Raw genomic sequence first — 18,564 nt, 5'->3', positions numbered from 1 at the left:
CAAATAGTGCAACATTTTTGTTCTTCCCTTCCAAAACGGCCTCCATGGAATAGCGGGTGCACGCACCGAATCTCTGCATTCTCACGGCCACCGTAACAATGATTGACATTTACAAGGAAAACACATCTACCCAGAAGACAAGTTTGGGAGATGGAGGCTTTGGTTCTGTGTTTTTTTCTTCTTCGTTTTCTACTCGTTTGCTCGGTAATTAAATTGATGGTAACCACAACAACATCTCGGCCCGTTTCCGATAAAAGTTTACCCAAAAATAATCTTTCGTGAGTAGTGAGTGGGTACGATAGGAGGACCTAACCTCGGAAGCGGAATGTTTCTCACTCATACCCCATTTTCATTTTCATCACAAAAGGGGCAGGATTTAGTTTGAGCTTTTTTGGAAGGTTTCCTACCGCTAACAAGCAGCTAGGAACGTTGCCGTCGAAAGCGATATTTCTTCCATTCTCGTACATCTACACGCACTCGCGAAGACGTGGCCTGGTGTGCATAGATTTCCGTTTGCCTATTTATCAATTAGAGATGAACATGAAAATTCACTCTCGCTGGTGCCGTCAACCCTCGGGCTTTGACGACACAAAACAAAAAAGGCCAGATGAACGAGAACACATTTTTCACTTTCAATTTGGTTATTGATTTCGTTCGCTTTCGGTCGGTTTACAGCGTGCGAATGAACTGACTGTGAGGGGTTGGTATGTTTCCCAGTTGTTTTTTTTTTTTGCTTTCCCCTACACCCAAAAGACGAACGATGTTGCAAGTATAGTATATCTCTCGAGAATCGGGCTCGACCAGGGAAAACTCACGGAAGAGGTGGAGAAAAAACGCAAAAGCAAAATGCCCGCCGAACATGCGATTTGACGTTTGCCATAGTTTTCTCCAACCATCCAGCCAATAAAACGGAGCAAAGCGGGAGGTAAAAATGAGAAAGTACCATCCCAGTCCCCAGTTCGCCTTAAGGAGACTAGTTTGCCAAGGGACAAGGCGAAGAAGGATGCCGTCGAGAGGTTTCCGCATGCACGGTGGGAGGAATAAAAAAAGCAAGAATTTATGACCATCCATTAGTGCGGCAAAAGCAACAAGAAACGGAGCACTTTTTGATTATCATTATGGTTGTTGAAAATTTAATTTATGAAGACGATGCCGGTGGCAATCTTTGACAACGACAACGACAATTTCTTCGACCGGTCTCTGCCCCACTGGGGCTGGCGGACAGGCTGGGCAGGGAATATGGAATGGCAAAGCAACCGCCGGCAAAGCAACCGTCGAACCGTCGGTTCGACAGTTTCGAAGGGTACTAACCTGCACAATGTCACCGTAGAGGCCTCCCGTCGCGGTAAAGTTTAGGTGACACACGAACGGATACACGCCGTGGGGGTTCTGTATTTGTAGCTCGTACGTTCTTCCGGCCTCACCGTGGAGTGTACGGTTGCATGCTGGAATGAAGAAAACGGGACGAGAAAAAAAGAAGCAAACGATAAACATTGGCGTTAATCGATATCGAGCTGTAGATAAGGACAAGGGACAAAGTTAAGGAAAAAAATCACAAAATGAAAGCAAAAGAAATGTGTCATTCTGGACGATAAGCTGCTAACCGATAATAAAAACAGCAGCATACAGTACAGCAGCCGATTGCATAACTGCAGGGTTTATGTCATATAATTTGTGACTGATAATTTGGGATTTTTTCTTTATCACAAAGCTCCTTTTTGATCGTAATTACTATTGAAAATACAATTATAAAATATTGTATATCTGTTACATATATCCTTTGATAAAAAATACTCTAAATTCACTGATGCTTTCACGATTTACAAGATAATTTTTATCAATAAAAAACATGTAAACAAGCTCTAATCATAAAAAATAAACAATTTAAAGAATAATTTAATATTGAAAATCGTTTTTCGATTTATTTTACTACTCTTTTTGAATTAGTTATACCAATTTGAAAAAGAAGGCTCCGATAACCCCTTAAATTATGCAAATACGATTTACACGTTAAAAACACGACAAGTTAAAAATCGATCAGTAGTTAGCTTTAAACAGTATAAACACCAATAACATATAATTAATAGAAAATCGGCACAAGCGGTATTAAAGCATTTTTCTACCTTTTTCTACAATTTTCCATGTGTCATGAGTGTCTCTACGAACTCGATCAAACGTCTAATGTCTTCAACTGCAAATTGTTCTTCCTCCTTTCCAACCATACCCAGACTTTTTCATTCTCGCTTTTGACCGGTATTAAGAAGGCCGAAAAACAGGCTAGATTGTTAAAATTTTAGGTAAAAAAAAACTTTTAGTGACAGCGCGGTTCCAACAACAAGGCTGATCGCAGGCAACAATCACCGCGTCGTCAAAATTTTGACGATGATGCATGCACGTTGGACTCAGCGGTGAATTGCGGGTGACAAAGCGAGACGATTGATTACTGCCGTACGTGGGACAAACAGGGCAGATGTGCAGCGAGTGAGTACGGTCAAATCTACAACCAAGCATCAAAAACTACCTCGAATATTACCACCCAGATATTCTTGATTTTCTAAACAAACTACTTTAAGCTAGCTGGAGCTTCCTTTCCTTCAATGCAGCAGTAATACACACGGAAGACTCAGCAAACACACACATTAGCATGCTCCGTTTTATGGTCAGCAAACGTCCACGTACCGTTGCGGTTTGTGGCAGGAAAGATCGGTCCGATGGAACACTCTCCGAATGCTGATTTGCATTCCACACGGCACGGACCAAACTCGGTCCGAAGCCAGTAACTACATCCAATTTACCCGTATGTCACACTTCACTGTATCAAATCCTGCCACCGCAATGCTCACAAGAAGCCATTCCACAACTATCACCCACAAAACCTATTGCCCAGGCTCGACGTGTGCACCAAAACTTCAAAGTGCCTCTTCCGTCATAGGCATGCAACACACACACACACCTGTCCAACTTCGGTTAATTTTGTACCATTCCACCAAACGGACGAACGGCGCTACGGGTGTGAGACGGTTTCCTTCCCAAAAAACTCGATGAAAAACTTTTTCTCCGGGTGCAAATTTTCAATCGCTTAAAAGCCGAAGCACAATCATCCGTAACCGACCGGAAAGTGGCTGTGACGACGTGAGCAAAATCCGAGAGAAGGATCACGCGCTCCAGGAGTTGCCGACTTTTTCCACTACACTGTAGCACCTGTCCACGACGGGGATGGGGGCTGGAAACCTATTGGGAAACGGGACGAGCCCGGAGGGGGGCTTTTGAAACAAAAGGATGCGAATGCGAATGATCCGGAAAAATCGGAAGACGCCCCCTCCCCCTCCCCCTACCGTTAAAAAAGTAAGTTTGCCTGGCAAAAGTGAGCAAGCACACGCAAAGTAACGCTGCCGTTAATTTAATAAATTCAATATTCTGCGCCAAGGAAAAGTTTATGCTAAATTCTCTGCACACTGCACCGATACTTGTTCCGCGGCGGCGGCGGCGTATCGCACAGCGTCACGTAGCGTCCGGGGGTGACCAGGTTGGGGTTGCAAAAATCGAGGATCAAACAACTGGAGCATATTTTTCAAGCTTCCAGGAACGAGAAGCAAAAGTGCACGGGACGGCGGTCCGCTGGCTCTTGGCATACTTACGGCAAGCGAGCCGGGTAGCTGTTCGTGATTTCGTGATTTCGGTTCGCAACTGGGCGGAAGTCAACTTGGTACAGCAAGTTTTATGAAAATCCACCCTATTCCACCCTGGGAAAGTTCATTTCTTTGCAGTTATTATTTTTCGCGCTTAGGATTTTCTGACTGACTTTTTCTATATGTTTTTTTTCTTTGCTTCTGCACCAAAAGAAGTCCCTACCTTCTATCGCACCTTTGCTTTGGATTGCTAACCGTTTCGTGCATCCCGTTTTTCTACCACGGTATAAAATGCATTGTTCTTTGGAAAAAAAATCTCCCCTAAAGCCTTAGAGGATTGTGGCAGAATAAACAGGAAAACGCCAGACTCGTCAAACGAAGAAGGAGCAAACTTTAATTTGTTAGCTAAGCCCGTGTGTGTGTTAGGTTCCCATACTTTCATACTGTTTATGGAGTTTTACTTTGTGGTGATGAAAGATATCATGCGTTTTCTGTGCCTCAAAAGTTTTCATTTTATTTCATAGAAGAAAAAAATCCTTAAGCTCCCTCAAAGTTAAATATAAGGTGCGAAAGAGATAATTATTAGGAGGTTTGTGTTATCCTTTTTTGACGCACGATAGCTTATACAATTGATAATAATAAAATTTTATCAAAAGCTTCTTACGTTTATTTGATGTTTGGACTGTTGTATATAAAATTCGATTTTAAATAATTGTACGTAATAAATGTGAGCATGTTTAAAATATTTTAAAATTTAATGGAGACGCCCAGTACTTGATCATTTGATCCCTTTTTAATTAGCTCGATCAATAAATAAAACGATTTCCTACCTTACGTACTTTAGCTTTAAGCTTTCCACTCACTCAATCGTTAAGGTGACACAGAGTAAATTAATAATTATTTCCTAATTCCATCCCTTTTTGCCGTTCACGGGGATGTAAAAATAAACCAGATACCCTAATTAACCGTGGTATTTTTCTTGGTCATAAAAAAACGTCTTCTTCATCGCTATTACCACGCTCTCCCACACGGAAACACATACACAAGTGTGTAAGTGTACGTGTGTGTGTGCTGGAGAATCTTTTCTTTTAGCGCAGAAATAATTGAACAAGCGTCCGAAAGAATGTCCAGCGATTTTGCTTCCATCCAGCAGCAGTAGAAGCAGCAGCATCAGCAGCAACGATACCGGTTACCGTTTGTCCGCAGAATTAAATGATCATTAATTAGCCCGACATACGCTCAAGATCTGCCCACGTAGGATTAAGGCGTAGCAGCAGTAGTAGTAGTCGTAGTACAACGACGGCACAGCCAAAGGTCAGCGCAATAGCCACCACGTGTCGCCGTCACCATCGCTACCCTTCGCGAACGAGCATTATTACCATTAGCAGCAGTTAGCTGTTCCGCTGCTCATTTATAACTAAAGATTATGTCACGTATAAGTGACTAACGGGCAGGGCTTCGCTCGAAATCTGCTTCTTGCGTAAAGTAGTGAGACGAAAATGGGTGATTCTTTCTCTTTACCACCACGCTTCTTGCGGTGGTGCCTGTGCCTGTGCAGCGAAATACGGAACCAGCTGCAATTTAATTTGTTCCTTCCTAATCCTTCCCCGACCCTTCCCCCCCATTCAGTTTTCACCCGGTGTAATTTTAAAGGATTAAAGTTTATACTGCCTGCATGGTTTTGATAGTAAGTAAATTACTGCGCCACTTTCGTGTAACTTACTGGTTCTCCCGATTCCTCCGGTTACACGCTGCCGGCACGCGATATCGTATCGCACAACTATCACAGCACACTCATACTACTGCAACTGTCCCCAGATATGTACATCCGATACAACAAGCTCACATCCGGTGGTCTCGCTATCGCTTTCATAATGTTGATCCTCGCCTGAATTATGTGCTTCATTATGGGATGGATAAACAAAAACACGAACAAAGAAAGACTGTCGGGATCAGGACCATAACCTGATAGGTAGTTTGCTGCGGAACATTACCTCTAATCTCTGACACAAACATAACCCCGCGGAATAAAAAGGGGTGGCCGGTTTACATTGAGCCTCGCGCACGCTCTAACACTAATGCAAGTAAATACCGGAACAGAATGTAACGATTGTCAGGGGTAACGGCTCCCGGCGTGTCCCGGGAGATTCACCCCCAACCGTAACTGACCCGCTCGCATCACATTACGGGTAGGGATAAATTAATAAACCTTTCAGCTGTAGTGTGGCCTGTGATGCCGCAATCAAAATCAATCCGAGTGGTTTATTGACACTGTCCTCGGGGTAAGTTGTGTCAAAGGCCAAGAAGAGGTCCTCATTTCGGGAGTTGCGGCACCACGCCTCGTGAGACACTCATCTACGGATCGATTCACGCCCACTTTACGTCCATCAACGTTATCGAATAAGACGAACCTTTCCCGAGGGAGAAATTTTGCCTATGAATCCGGCGACCATTTTTCGGTTACGTGTTTAATCCTGCTGCTGACATCAGTCGGAAGCAAATGGGTGTTAATCATATAAGGGATGGTAATGGTGGTAATTTGGGTGTATTATTGCTTAAGGCAGCATTTAGAAGAGATCTAAGCAGCGAGCTTGACTAACCGTGGAGCTATAAAATGAAACTTTGAGCGGGTGTTGAATACTTTTAGGAAATACAAACTAAAAACTCAAGGATAAGGAAAGGCCAATAGAAACTCCTGAAAGCATTCCTAGTTGTCTATAGAAATCATTTTTACCAATATGACACTACACTTATGACATTCAAAGACGGTGCATAATTTAAGGCGTTATCTTGGTCAAAATGATTCGTTTATCAATCTTTTGGATAATCTTCGATCCTAATTTCATTTATGCATAATCGGTAAAGGAAACCTTTTCAACTAAAGCCCAAATAATAGAACAATTGACTGTTGCTTATTTATAAACAATTTTAAAACGCTTTCTATAAATCATTCTCATACACCTCTTAGCACCAATATCTTTCATCTTGTCCATTGTTTAGGCATTGTTCATCAGTTTTGAGCAATTATTGTTTCTTTTATGCTCTCGAAGGAACGGTGATTGGATCGCATCCACCTGCATACATAAATATAAAACTGAAGAGTCATGTTCGCACCAGCACGTACCAATATTTCACCAAACAAAGAAGCCCGACTCCCGGCTAAAAAGCCTCCATTGACCTTGGAAAAGAGCAGTCCATTTTGATGGTTAGAGTAAAATGGTAGAGAAGCACACTGATGGCGCTCTTCCTTTCCCATTGTAGGCAAATAACCTTCGATGTGGAAAATCCTCACGTGCGCCACCAGCGGAAGATGTCGACTATTACAACCACCTTTACCACAACCGTGGTGTGCGTGTGCTTGAGGTAAAGCACCGTGTGCGAGGAAATAGTAACTCACCTCCCTCCAACAGAACCAACATTCCACGGGCAGTAGTTAATGTGTCCCAGAGAATGGCACGCTTTGGTGTCCTCCGGTGCTTAAGATGCTCACTTAGCCCTGCCAAACATTGATCCGATTTGGGGTTTTTCGCTAAAGTGGAGGAGTTTGGGGAAGAAGTTGAAGATATGCTAGGGCCGGCCGACAAGCTAAAGAAAGACCATGGTAAATGATCCTCCCCGCAAACCGCCGTGATTCTGCCCCTGCTCCCTCTCACACCGGCACAAAACCGAGCCAATGACAAATCGAGCCATAATCTGATGGTCTCGGAAATAAAGAAAAGCTCATAAGGAAAATTTGAGCGCCACCATCGTCTCCCGTTTCGCTCCCGCCTCACGCACAGTCGGTGCGCCTGCTGAGGCGCATTATTGCATTATCTACACCGCAAGCTGAGCTGTCTTCTACCCGTGGCAATCAACATCCCACTTTCGGCAGCGGCAGATAATAACATTAAGCTGCTCACTCAAGCGACGATATGCAACTTGCCGAGCCTTTAGCGAGTGTTAGCGGGCAGCTACACTCGTGTAGGAACCTGCCAAATGGCTCCTGCTGCTACTAGCGAGCAGGGATTAGCAACACTCCACTGAGCCAAGTGTCACCGCAGAGCGCTGCGACGTTTCCGGGAACGGGGCCGGGGCTGTCTTATCACACGAAGCGCGTTGTGATCGTGACTCGTTTTTTTTTGCTCTTCTCCCTTCTTTCTTGCCTGGGTTCGCATACACATATCGCTCGGAGCATCGGTTCAATAGTTTAGTCAACTGCCACACTGCCCCGATGAGGGAAGGCTTTCGGGGCGAAATATCTTCACGATTTTCGCATACAGTCACGATTCATGACCGAGAGCAGAGCGGTACGTGCATCGGTCGTTGGCGCATCCTCGGCCAAATCACGAACCTCACCAATTGACGTTGATTCGATTGATGAATTGATGGGTGACAATTTTTGACAGATTTATTTTATGGGCGAAATATTTTATTACGCCCTTCGCTGGGACATGCGCTTGCACGTGAGCGCTGGATGTGTATTGTTTTTAGATAACACGTTGCAGTCCCATTGGGTGTCGTGCGTGAAGATAAGTTGAGACTGCATTTGTACTGCGGAAAGAATTATAGATAGATCACGCCGGCCTTCCAAAGGCTTACTAGACTTGGTGATGTTATGTGGTTGAATACTCAATTGTCACTATGGAAGAACTTATCAGCCCGGATGGGATTTGAACGGCAATTGTACCGTTTGGAGATCGGCAACGCTCATCCACCGATCCGTCCCAAGAACCCATGCTCCAACAGAAGATATCAAACTATACCAAAATAAACCTTAATGGGAGTAAACTTAAGCTTGAGTTCTACATTGCATAGGTTCAGGCGTTACAAACACAACACTCAATCTCGCAGCAAATCATCTAGGAAAGCAATACACTCAAGCTTCCCTAAAATACTTTATTTTTCAATCGGATTTAAAAGCAAAGTACAACGCTTTTGCCAATCTACTTCTTCATCATTCAACCAACAACAAAAGAGTTTCAAAACTGCGTGCCTCTATTCGCTGCCGAATATGTTGCTATCGTCGTCGTCGTCGTCTTCTACGTGGTTTGCACCATCATCACCATCATCATCTTCCATTTGACAAATGCTGGTTTGCACACACACACACACACACACACACACACATGCTACACCCAGCCACACGACCGAGTTCGACGCAAATCATTCACATATGCTGCCAACCCATCGCTGGCGACGGACACGAACAGTGAGAATTTTCTACCGCAAAACCATTTCCTCATAATTCATATGCGCGGTACGTATTTGCTTGCCACGTCAGGAGCCAACGTGTCACATCTTTCCCGGTTCCGGTAGGCGAAAAGCGAAGCGAAAGAAAACACACTTCACCTGCTTTGGGCACAGACACAGACGAACCCTTATGCAAACGATGGCGAAGAAATAATTCCTGTCATCTTCCGCGAAATTTCATCTCGATCTCGTCAGTCAACGAAAACTGCTGAACGTGGCAACGGCAGCAGGTTGAACATCGATGTGCGGTTTTTACCCGGTCCTGCCAAGAAGCATTTTTCACCCTCACTGTTTTTCTTTACGCTTTCTTCGGCTTTAAGCGCAATAATCCAATCGATCCAATCCGTGTCCTTCCGTCTACAGTCGTACAGTCATACAGTGGCAGTGGTGGAAAAATATTGTTCCATCTACCCCGTAACCAGGTCCTTCCTTCGCAATCGGTTTGGACAAGCACCGACGCAACGGTTCGAAGCATCACGTATTGTTGGAAAAGTGTCAGCAGCAGCAAGTGTGTGTTCGGCAACCGGTGACGAATCTCTCACCGTCGGATGCGGACGGATGCGGATTTCTGCCAAACAAAATCTCTTCACAAATATTGTCTTGAAGGCCGAAACGCACGGCAAGCTCGACTTTTGATGCCAAAACGGGCTCGACCACGTCCAGCAAATCGATGGCGAAGCGAACGTTCGGCATAAAACCTTCACAGCTCACCCCGTCCCCGCACGGCTGGCTGTCGAAGGGACACGTGGCCCACTCGCTGGGTTTGCTGCGAGCTGAAGCTTTAGGATTTGGTGTGATTTGCCGCAGTCCGTTTGTTTGGAGCTATTTTTTTTTCTTTTCGCTTGTCCACCTCCACCGAAAGCCAGCTCCACAAAGCTTCTTGATCGAAGTGTTTGTGTTTCTTGAGAGTGCCCGTGCGGCGGTTGCTTTTTGATGGATTGAATCGTACCACTTCACCATTTCGGGAGGGCCGTTGTGGGCCACCCCTTTTGGTTGGAAATTGTTTCCAATTTGTTGTTGTGTTTCTTGGCCCCGGTCTCAACTACTCACTTGATTTGATCTTCCACTGTTTCGCACTACGTGTGCTTGAAGCTTTTTTTGCTCTCCCGGTTTTTTTTTACTTCACCCCCGCTACAAATCTTTTCCTTCGTCAGCAAACGTGACAGTTTATCTCTTTGTTATTGTGTGTTTTTGCTCCATCCGACTGGCGAGTTTTTCGTTGTTGTCTTTTCGCACCACATGAATCCAAATTCGGGTTTGGTGGAGGAGGTTAAAAAGATCAATTCATTTCCCACCTCTGTACCTCTTTGGCACACAAGGAAAAACACGGACACCAGCCTCAAATGATCGCTTACGCTTTCTGTGAATCCATTTGCAGAGATTGGATGTATGTGTGAGTGTTTTTGTTGGGTTCGGTATTTGGTGAAGAAAATCGCTTTTTCTGACCGTGGAAAATAAATTGCATTTTGAAGAACGCATCAACATTGATGAAGCCGTTGCGGTGAAAGCACAGAAATCATGTCAATTGATGTGAAACTCCGTGTAGCACTTTGTTATTATTCACCCGCTGCGTTTGAAATTACATTTACAAGTTGTTTTTATGGAGGATTTGTGTATGTGTGTATGTGTGGTGATTTATTATTTATATGAGGCAAACATTGTTTCAATACCAATATAACGGCAAAAAAAATGGAACAGAGAGAAACTGACATAGATATTTCGAACTTTCTACAATCATAGCGCCTGTTGGTATGCAAACACAGGACAAAGTATCACTTTACCTGCAGAATGTAGCACGTTTACAAGTACTTTTTCCTCGAAACCTTCAATGTAAATTTATTGCAGATTCAATAACAAAATAAACACGTAGCTTACAAAATATATCCAAAACCCTGTGAGATTTTGTAGCCAATATTTTTGTTGTTGCCGATTGAAAACATACAAAACAAATCCTTGCTCCCGAACAATTTTTGTCGCGTTTTCTCTGATTTTAGCAAAGGATTTTTCAGCATCTCATGAATATTTTTTTTCCCGTGGACATAATTTTCTATGGTGTCAAGGCATTTTAAAAACACTGTCAACTGGATCGGATTTTTCGGTTACAAAAAACGAGCAAAAATTATTGTATAATTTGGGTATAAATAAAGTTGTCTTTTCAGTCACTGAGGTGCTGTCTAGGGAGCAGATGCAACAAGCTAAACATTGCGTTCAATTCTTTCTAGAAGTTTGAGTGTCCCCCTACCCAAAGTAAGGCCTCAAATCCCCAACAAGCCTGCAAGGGACATTCCTTCTGAATATCCAAACTCGCCTGGCCGACCTGCTCCGCCGATGAGCATCGAGAGTCCCCTGACCAAAGGGAAGGCTTTGATGTCTCCAACGTTCTAGTAAGGAAGATTTGCATCTAGAATATTTTGACTGTCTGGACAGCCAAAAACAAAGAAATTGGTTTGCTCAGCTCATGTTGTTCCGTTCTCGTCGCGATTAAAAGTCCAATATCTTTTTTTTCTCCACAACATGGCGACCGTGAACCGTCCGATATCTTCTTCTTCCCCACCACAAGGGGTTCTCATGCCATATGGATGTTATAAATGTGAGAACCGTTTTCAATTAAATTTAAAGACATTAAGATAAAATTATCTAAAAAATTGGTGGTGAGCCGCTTTACCACCAATTCGGCGCCGGTCTTCATACGACAAGGGCGGGTTAATATTTCATCTGGAAGCGACGGACATCAATCCAAGAAGAGGTAAATGTCTCGAGAAACCTACTGGCGAGTTGTAACCACACCGAAAATATACTGGCATATATTCTTTTACATGGGGCATTCTCGAGTCTTTTATCTAGAAAATTATCCCCACTGAAACGGAATATTAACAGGATGGAGGAAAAGTCCTTTACAGAAATTAAAAATTCGATATACCCTGTGAAACTCTGTACCTTAACGTAAAACGTCGCCTAGATTTTTTATTCATCTGTTGATATGCTATTATTATGAAAAAGCACGATTGTTCTAACGCCTGATCGTATGCAAACAATTGGCATAATATTGATCTTAAGTATTTAATGTGCTCAAATTATCAAATGTATTAAAACTCAAACTCTACGAGCATTTCCCTTTTTCATCCATTCCATTAGTACAAGAGTTAAAACATGATTGTAAAGCAAACAACACTTTCAAATGTTTGGTCAAGATTGTAATCATTATTATCCAACTTTTTTATTACCTTTTGAGAAGAATAAAAAAAGCTACCAACACATTCTATTACTACTATTCAAAAAATATGTAATGTTTTCCGATCACGCACAGCGCCAAGCTGTACTAAGAAATTTACACAATCACCTATCATTCTTCCGGTGGCGCTGTTGGCCGTGCTGATAAAACCGATTTGCATACCTTTTTTTGCCCAGTTGTTTTGTTTTTTGTTTTTTTTTTTTGCAAAATCCAAGCTCCCCACCAGGTAGAATGGTTAATATAAAGCTTTTTTTCTCCACCCATTTGCTCGCTTTTTCTCTCTGTACGCAATCAGCGGCATCAGGATGCGGCGGACACAGATTTATGATCCAATAACGATTAAGCCACTACACGCCCATTCGATGGGAAGCTTTTTTTTTTGTTCCTCAGCGCCTCAGTACAAATCAACATCAGAGAAACCGCAAACCCCTTTTTTCCACGTGCCTCGGTGAAAACGCCCGTTAATGGTTATCTCTTACTGCATTGGAGAAGGAGTATTTTATGTTCTTTCGCCCCCCGTTTTTTTTCTGCTTGTGTGCCGAAACACCGCAACGTTCTACCCCAAAAAGAGGGGAGATAGCCCTCGCCCAGGGTAATGTTCTAAAAACAGTCCAAATCCAATTTGCCCTCGTGCACATAAATAAATATTCGAATGTTAACAATTTACATAAAACCAAAGCCATCTATATAAACCGTTCCAAACAAAAAAAAAGCGTTATCTGGCAAGGGTTTTTCTTGGTGGCAGGCACAATACAAATTCCCAACGGTTGGAGAATTCGAAATTCGACATAATGCTTCATGCATGCGGTGGTGTGCTTTTTTCCTAGCTCAAATTTTTTCCACTCCCTGTTCTTTGGATGCGAGGGCGCCTTTTGGTGGTAGTTTTTCTATTGGAAAAGCCACGTACTACGCCACGCCGTTGGTGGTACAAAATTTCAAATCATATCTCACAGCGCCTCATTCAGACTTGGCCGATGGTAGGGAAAAGACCACCAAAAATAATTGTTCCAAAGCACGAAAATAAAACATTCGATCAGCCGCTCGCAAGGAGCAAAGTAAACGAAACGATACACATTCCAAGGACAGGTCGAAGGCAGTTCGCGCCCTTGTTCCGGCAAAACGGAAACGATTGAATTTGTATTCCACCGAAGAGTATGCCATCAATATTTGAACCTTTTTTTTTTTTGCTTTTCTTTTTGGACTTTCAAACTTGCTTCCGTTCGGGCCGTCGTCCGGGGAGGGGTCGATGATGATTGCTCTCCGGTTCAGAGAGCTACTACACCACAGCTACAGGATGATGGGGCCGATAAAATGTTTAAAATTCAAACCCACACACATCGGGGGAAATAAAATATCCATTACATCTTTTTCGCTTGCAGCAGCCGCTGGACCTTCCAAGAGCTTTGGAGGCATTGGACTGAGCTTCGTTTTCTTCGTCGTAGCGGGCATCAAGCTCGTCCACCCTTTTTTTTTTTTTAAGCTCACTCACTGTTGGTATCTCAATTCTAACTCTGCCGTTCGGTGTAGCAGTCTTGAGGTGTTTCGCCATGTTGCCCAAAACGGAATGGATTTGTTTTCGAGCTCACGGTCTTCCTGTACAGCCAGCCACACCCGTCCACCCTGAGCAGCCAGTCATGAAAATAGTTTTAAGTTTACGAAATATTAAAAAATTCCACCATAAATCGACCAGCTGCCAGACCATTAGTCTGCGAAGAGGAAAAGAAAGGTAAGGATGTGGAAAAGCGAATCATTCCGGTACGGAGACGGAATTCATCGATAACATGGTTGCACCTTTCCCTTCCCAGGATGCATACGGTAGTCCGAGTGGTGCACGATGAAACTGCTCCATAAAACATCCTTCCATCGTGGCGGTGGAGAAATGTGCTTCATACGTGTGTCTGGAAGGCGAGTTGGAGCAAGCGGGGAAAGTGTGTTTTTTCTTCCGCTCCACACGCGCCACCCACAAACAGCGAGACTTGAGATTGTGAGGCATAAGTTGTGCTCACTGCAGCATGAAAGCTGCTGGGCGGTAATTCTCGGGCAGCCGGAATTGTTAAAGTGGCAACGATTTCCGTTCCGTTCCGTTCGATTGAATGCGATGCTCGATGGGAAAAACGGTTTCTGCACGAGAAACGATTTGCTCTTTTCGCTGCTGTGTATGGAAAAAGACTAAAGCGTTTCACATAGCTGGGAAGATGCATGGAACGCTGCATGCTAAATAGACCTAAAGATAGTTCAATTGATTTTCCTGCTCAATATGTTCTTCGTGCATCTGCATTTTAGATTCCATGTAAAGGGATAATTTATGCTATCTTGCATTTCTGATTGTGCTTATGTTTACACAAACAGTTACACTGTATTTAAATGATAGAAAATCGGTCTAATATCGCCTAGTAGGAGAACGCTTGGGCTTTTTGGACAGCTTTTAGGCTTTGATCACGAACTTATTTAGATATATTATCTTTTCAAATTGACCCAAAAATTCACGATCGGGCGAATCTGGGACACGTTGCGGTTGGTATGCTTATGATCCTCTAGACTCCCAAAACATCCCGTTTGTATCCAACTCTCGTCCTTCAACCTCAAGTCGATGAGGACAAGACTTCCTCATCTTCGTGGTACTTTTTTAATTCAGATAGCAACTTTTGGGAGGTTTCTTGCACTAAAAATTAGCGAGATCACTGTCTACCCTGAAGATAAGTAGAGGGAACGTCACGTATTCTCCGGACGTCTAAAATGGTCTGACGGCAAGATCTAGGCTTCCACTTGATAGACTTTCTCTTCTTCAGATGTGCCAGGATCTGTGACTCAACGACCATCTTTTTCAAGGCTTAGATTGTGCATACATTACTAACAAAACTACATCTAAAAGTTCGTCCAATGCTATCGTAAATAAACTGACGAAGCTTTCAAACTTTGACAGCGTGTAGTCAACAAGTATATGTATATTAACCACTGAAAAAGATGGCCCCAACTAGTGGGAGAGCCGTGGACCTGACATTCCTCTGAAACTCATGTGGATGACTTAAAAATGGCGAACTGAGACACCAGAGACCATTTTTACGACATGGCGATGGCTTCTACGGCCATCTTTTATTAGTTTAGTTTGCTTTGTGTACAAAACGTACTAAGCTTTTAAATCGGTGTAGCATTGAGTGATTTTGATGGAAATAATTTTGAAGACCGAGAAGACTTTTTTTTTTCAAATATCTTCAGTTGTAGAAATTATTCCGAGAGGATTGGTGAGGGAGCTTTAAGCCAACATTAACAAAAGAACCATTCTTCCAAGTACAATGCTTAATTTCGCTTTAAAAATCAACCGATAAATTATTCAGCCTCCAAAACCCCACAATATCCTTATAAAAATCTTTTCTTGTGGTAAGTAAAACATCTTGAAGCTTCAAATCCTTCCCACACACACAGTCAAGGAAGCCATCGTGCACAACACATTCTGCACGATTGTTTCTCCGTTCCCAAAATCTGTTCCTTGGAAATAGGGTAACGTCGGCGGGTAAAATCGCTTTTCATAGTACCCGTACCAACTCTTCACACACGTACGTGTATGTACGGTAACAGTTATTAGAAGCCCACTCGGGTGCGTACTTTTTTTTTTTGTTTGCTGTATACCCATCTATCCAATCTAACGAAAGGCAAGGAAAACCCACAGCTCTAACCACCACTTGAAGGTGAAGTTTTCTTTGGGAATCGTGCTAACCGAAATCGTACCGTAAGCGATTTTCCCTCATCCATTATGTTTATACACTCCAGTATTGTATATTTACGTGTTAAGTCGATTGGAAAAGTGTTATTCTTTCAGCGCAAGACGAACTGGCAGTGGCTCGGTTGGGTGTGTCTGCGTATAGGTGCGTGTAAACTAAAGGGCTCCTTCCAAACAGCGGCAGCTCGACTTGCGAGTAATGTTGGCACCATGTTTAGGGTGTCGGTTGTGTTGTGTTGGTTGTGCGAATGCGTATAATTCATTCATGCATGTTCACCAACAACCACCGATTCGCTCGATCCGTTACTCGGGATTTTGCCTGTGTGGGGCGGATTATTTGCATACGGCAAGGGCACTCGGTAAAGCCAAAAACATCACACGCACGGCTTGAAAGCTATCGGTAGATAATGATTGAATTTCGTCAAAAGAAAGGCTCAAATGGGACCTGTTGGTTATTAGCTTGTGTAGAACGTTTTGTACTGTAATTTAAATTGTTTTTATTCGACTTTCGGTGAGTGAAATGAAGCAACTAATGAAAATGCTTAGAATTATAGTATTTGCGCCTAATTGTATGCAATATGCAAACGGCGAAGCGCCATGATTATTGTGGGAATTGTTATTCGAAGCAACAACATCATGAACGAGACCTATTAAAGAGAATGTTAGCAATAAAATCGAGAAAAATATAATAAAAAAGCGATATTCATGTATTTTCAGAAAAAGATCTCTACTAACTAAGCTTGCAAAGATTCACTCAAACATTTTACTTTATTTCTTGACAACAAATATGTTTCCCTATTAATTGAATTTAACTATAATTAATTAACTTAAAACAAACTTCATTTCTGAAGCTGTGTGACAGTCAACAGCGCCGGAAATCTAGTCCCGTTTTTTCGTCATGTTTACAGAACTTTTCCCCCTCCTTCCCTTCACAAATGAGCATTCCCCGGACTCGTCCCGAAAAAAATACGGCACACTTTAATTTGATTTGCCAAATGCTATATTTGTTTTATTCCTCGTCAAACTTTGCTTTACTGAGCTCTCTCGACCTCGGTAAGCTGTCCTAGGCTCTAGGAGCCAGGTGCAATTTCCGTTTTCGTCCTGCACTTGCGTTGTTTGCTGCACATACATACACATATGCACAAATATTGCATGCATTCGTTTTCTGATTTCGTTTACCTAACATTATTGTGAGGGAACGTGAGTTTTTTGTGGGAGAAGGGGGGAAGGTTGTTGTTTTTCCCACCCACCAACCCATACACACACGACACATAAATAAACGCACCACATTTTTCATTCCCAAAACTCACCAACAAGAATGAAAGGGAAAAAGCAACATGAAAACATGGAGAAGGAAACTCCCATGCACGAAGAAGGAGGACAAACGAACGAGACGAAAAGCGTCTTCTGCTCTCTTTCGCTCTCTCTCTCTCTCTTTCACTTTTTCCGTTGTGCAAATGTTCTATCTTCATTATAGTAATTAGAAAACTCCTACGAATAGTTCTGACAACGCAAACAACCTACCTTTTGCGTGCCAAACCAGAGACCAGAGACTACGTTCGTTTGCTCTACTGCTCGTGCATTTCCGGGGGAGGGAGGTGATTTTCCACTCCCTCCTCCACTCAAGGTGGAGTGGGTGTGTTTGTTTTATTTCTAACAAACTCCAAACGCCAGGGAGGACGATAAATTTTCCCGCTCGGTGCACTTTTCCACCGCGCACGCTCTTATTTATTTCGATTGTCAAACAAACAAAACACAAGCGCAAGCACAAGAAAGTATCCGGTTGACTTTTCTTTTTCCGGGTGCAGCATACACGGCGTACGCTTTTCTTGTTTTTCGCACACACGAGCACACATTCGAATAGCTTTTTTCCTGTCATCTCGAAGAAAAAGGGTAGGAAAAAATACAAAAACCACTCTCCCGATACATGTGTCTTGCGTCGGTGCATGTACAGAAACAATCGTAAACCGAGCCGGATATTACAGGACGGAAGCTGTCCTGCTCGTGTTTCGGGGTTCGGTTTATTGCGTTGACACAGCAGTTGATTGTGGAAAACTGTCGATGTCACCGGATGCATTGACTGCAAACTGACCTGCAACTGAGCGCGGTACGGTAAAGATGACATTTCCGGCTTACAAGATGACAGCCACAAGTCTTACCCGCGCGCGCGTGTACGTCCCTGTTTACTTTTCTAAGGCAAACGCACACGCTTTTCCCTGGGGGGGTGTTTGGGTGAAAAAAAGCTCGCAGGGAATAGATAGAAAATAATTGAATTGATATTGCTCGTTAGTTTAACTGAGTGAAGCCGGTTGAATGGGCGAACGATTCTAATCAATGGCTACTCCCCCATTCGCCTTCGCAAATGCCAAATCTTTGGACACAAATCCTTACCCACCCATTATTACTTGGCGGCTTACGAGCCAGCCAAGCTCAAGCTGTGACGATCCGAGGTTTTTTTCTTCTTCCTCTCTCCGCCGGCTCAATTACATTGTCTTGGTCCCTTAAAATTTCTAAAACAAGTTTACTATCGTGAAGAGCTGAAGGAGCAAATCCCTTTACCGCGCAATGAAGTTCTTTTTGTAGGGCCAGCAAGAATTTCAAACCATTTCGGTGTGCTTGAAATCTTCCGCTTCCGGAAAGTATTTTTGAATTTATCACTAGCAGAAGTTGCGCACTACGGGTAAGTTATAGGATAAAACCATCAACGTAAAAGAATGTGTTACAATCAATTGGAGTATTATTTTAAAAGCTTGTTT

General features: G+C 43.1%; 4 protein-coding genes across 6 annotated transcripts in view; all 4 read right to left on the bottom strand.

Annotated features, from left to right (window-relative positions):
- Nucleotides 1-18,564, bottom strand: part of LOC126567956 (diacylglycerol lipase-beta-like) — a 300,577-nt gene that overhangs the window by 54,596 nt on the left and 227,417 nt on the right. The gene's annotated exons all lie outside the window — the stretch shown is intronic.
- The window catches only part of LOC126567939 (peptide transporter family 1-like), a 490,614-nt gene that overhangs the window by 265,834 nt on the left and 206,216 nt on the right, over nucleotides 1-18,564 (bottom strand). The window lies entirely within an intron of this gene.
- LOC126567830 (uncharacterized) overlaps nucleotides 1-18,564 on the bottom strand; it is a 206,247-nt gene that overhangs the window by 15,665 nt on the left and 172,018 nt on the right. For all 3 annotated transcript variants that reach the window (XM_050224141.1, XM_050224143.1, XM_050224142.1), the window contains exon 3: nucleotides 1,312-1,445. In XM_050224141.1, the coding sequence (XP_050080098.1) occupies nucleotides 1,312-1,445 (134 nt within the window). The remainder of the gene's footprint in view (nucleotides 1-1,311; nucleotides 1,446-18,564) is intronic.
- Nucleotides 1-18,564, bottom strand: part of LOC126568306 (mitogen-activated protein kinase p38b-like) — a 643,298-nt gene that overhangs the window by 489,157 nt on the left and 135,577 nt on the right. The window lies entirely within an intron of this gene.

This window comes from Anopheles maculipalpis, chromosome 2RL, assembly GCF_943734695.1.
Source record: "Anopheles maculipalpis chromosome 2RL, idAnoMacuDA_375_x, whole genome shotgun sequence".
Lineage (NCBI taxonomy): Eukaryota > Metazoa > Arthropoda > Insecta > Diptera > Culicidae > Anopheles > Anopheles maculipalpis.
This window is presented reverse-complemented; position numbering and strand designations above follow the sequence as displayed.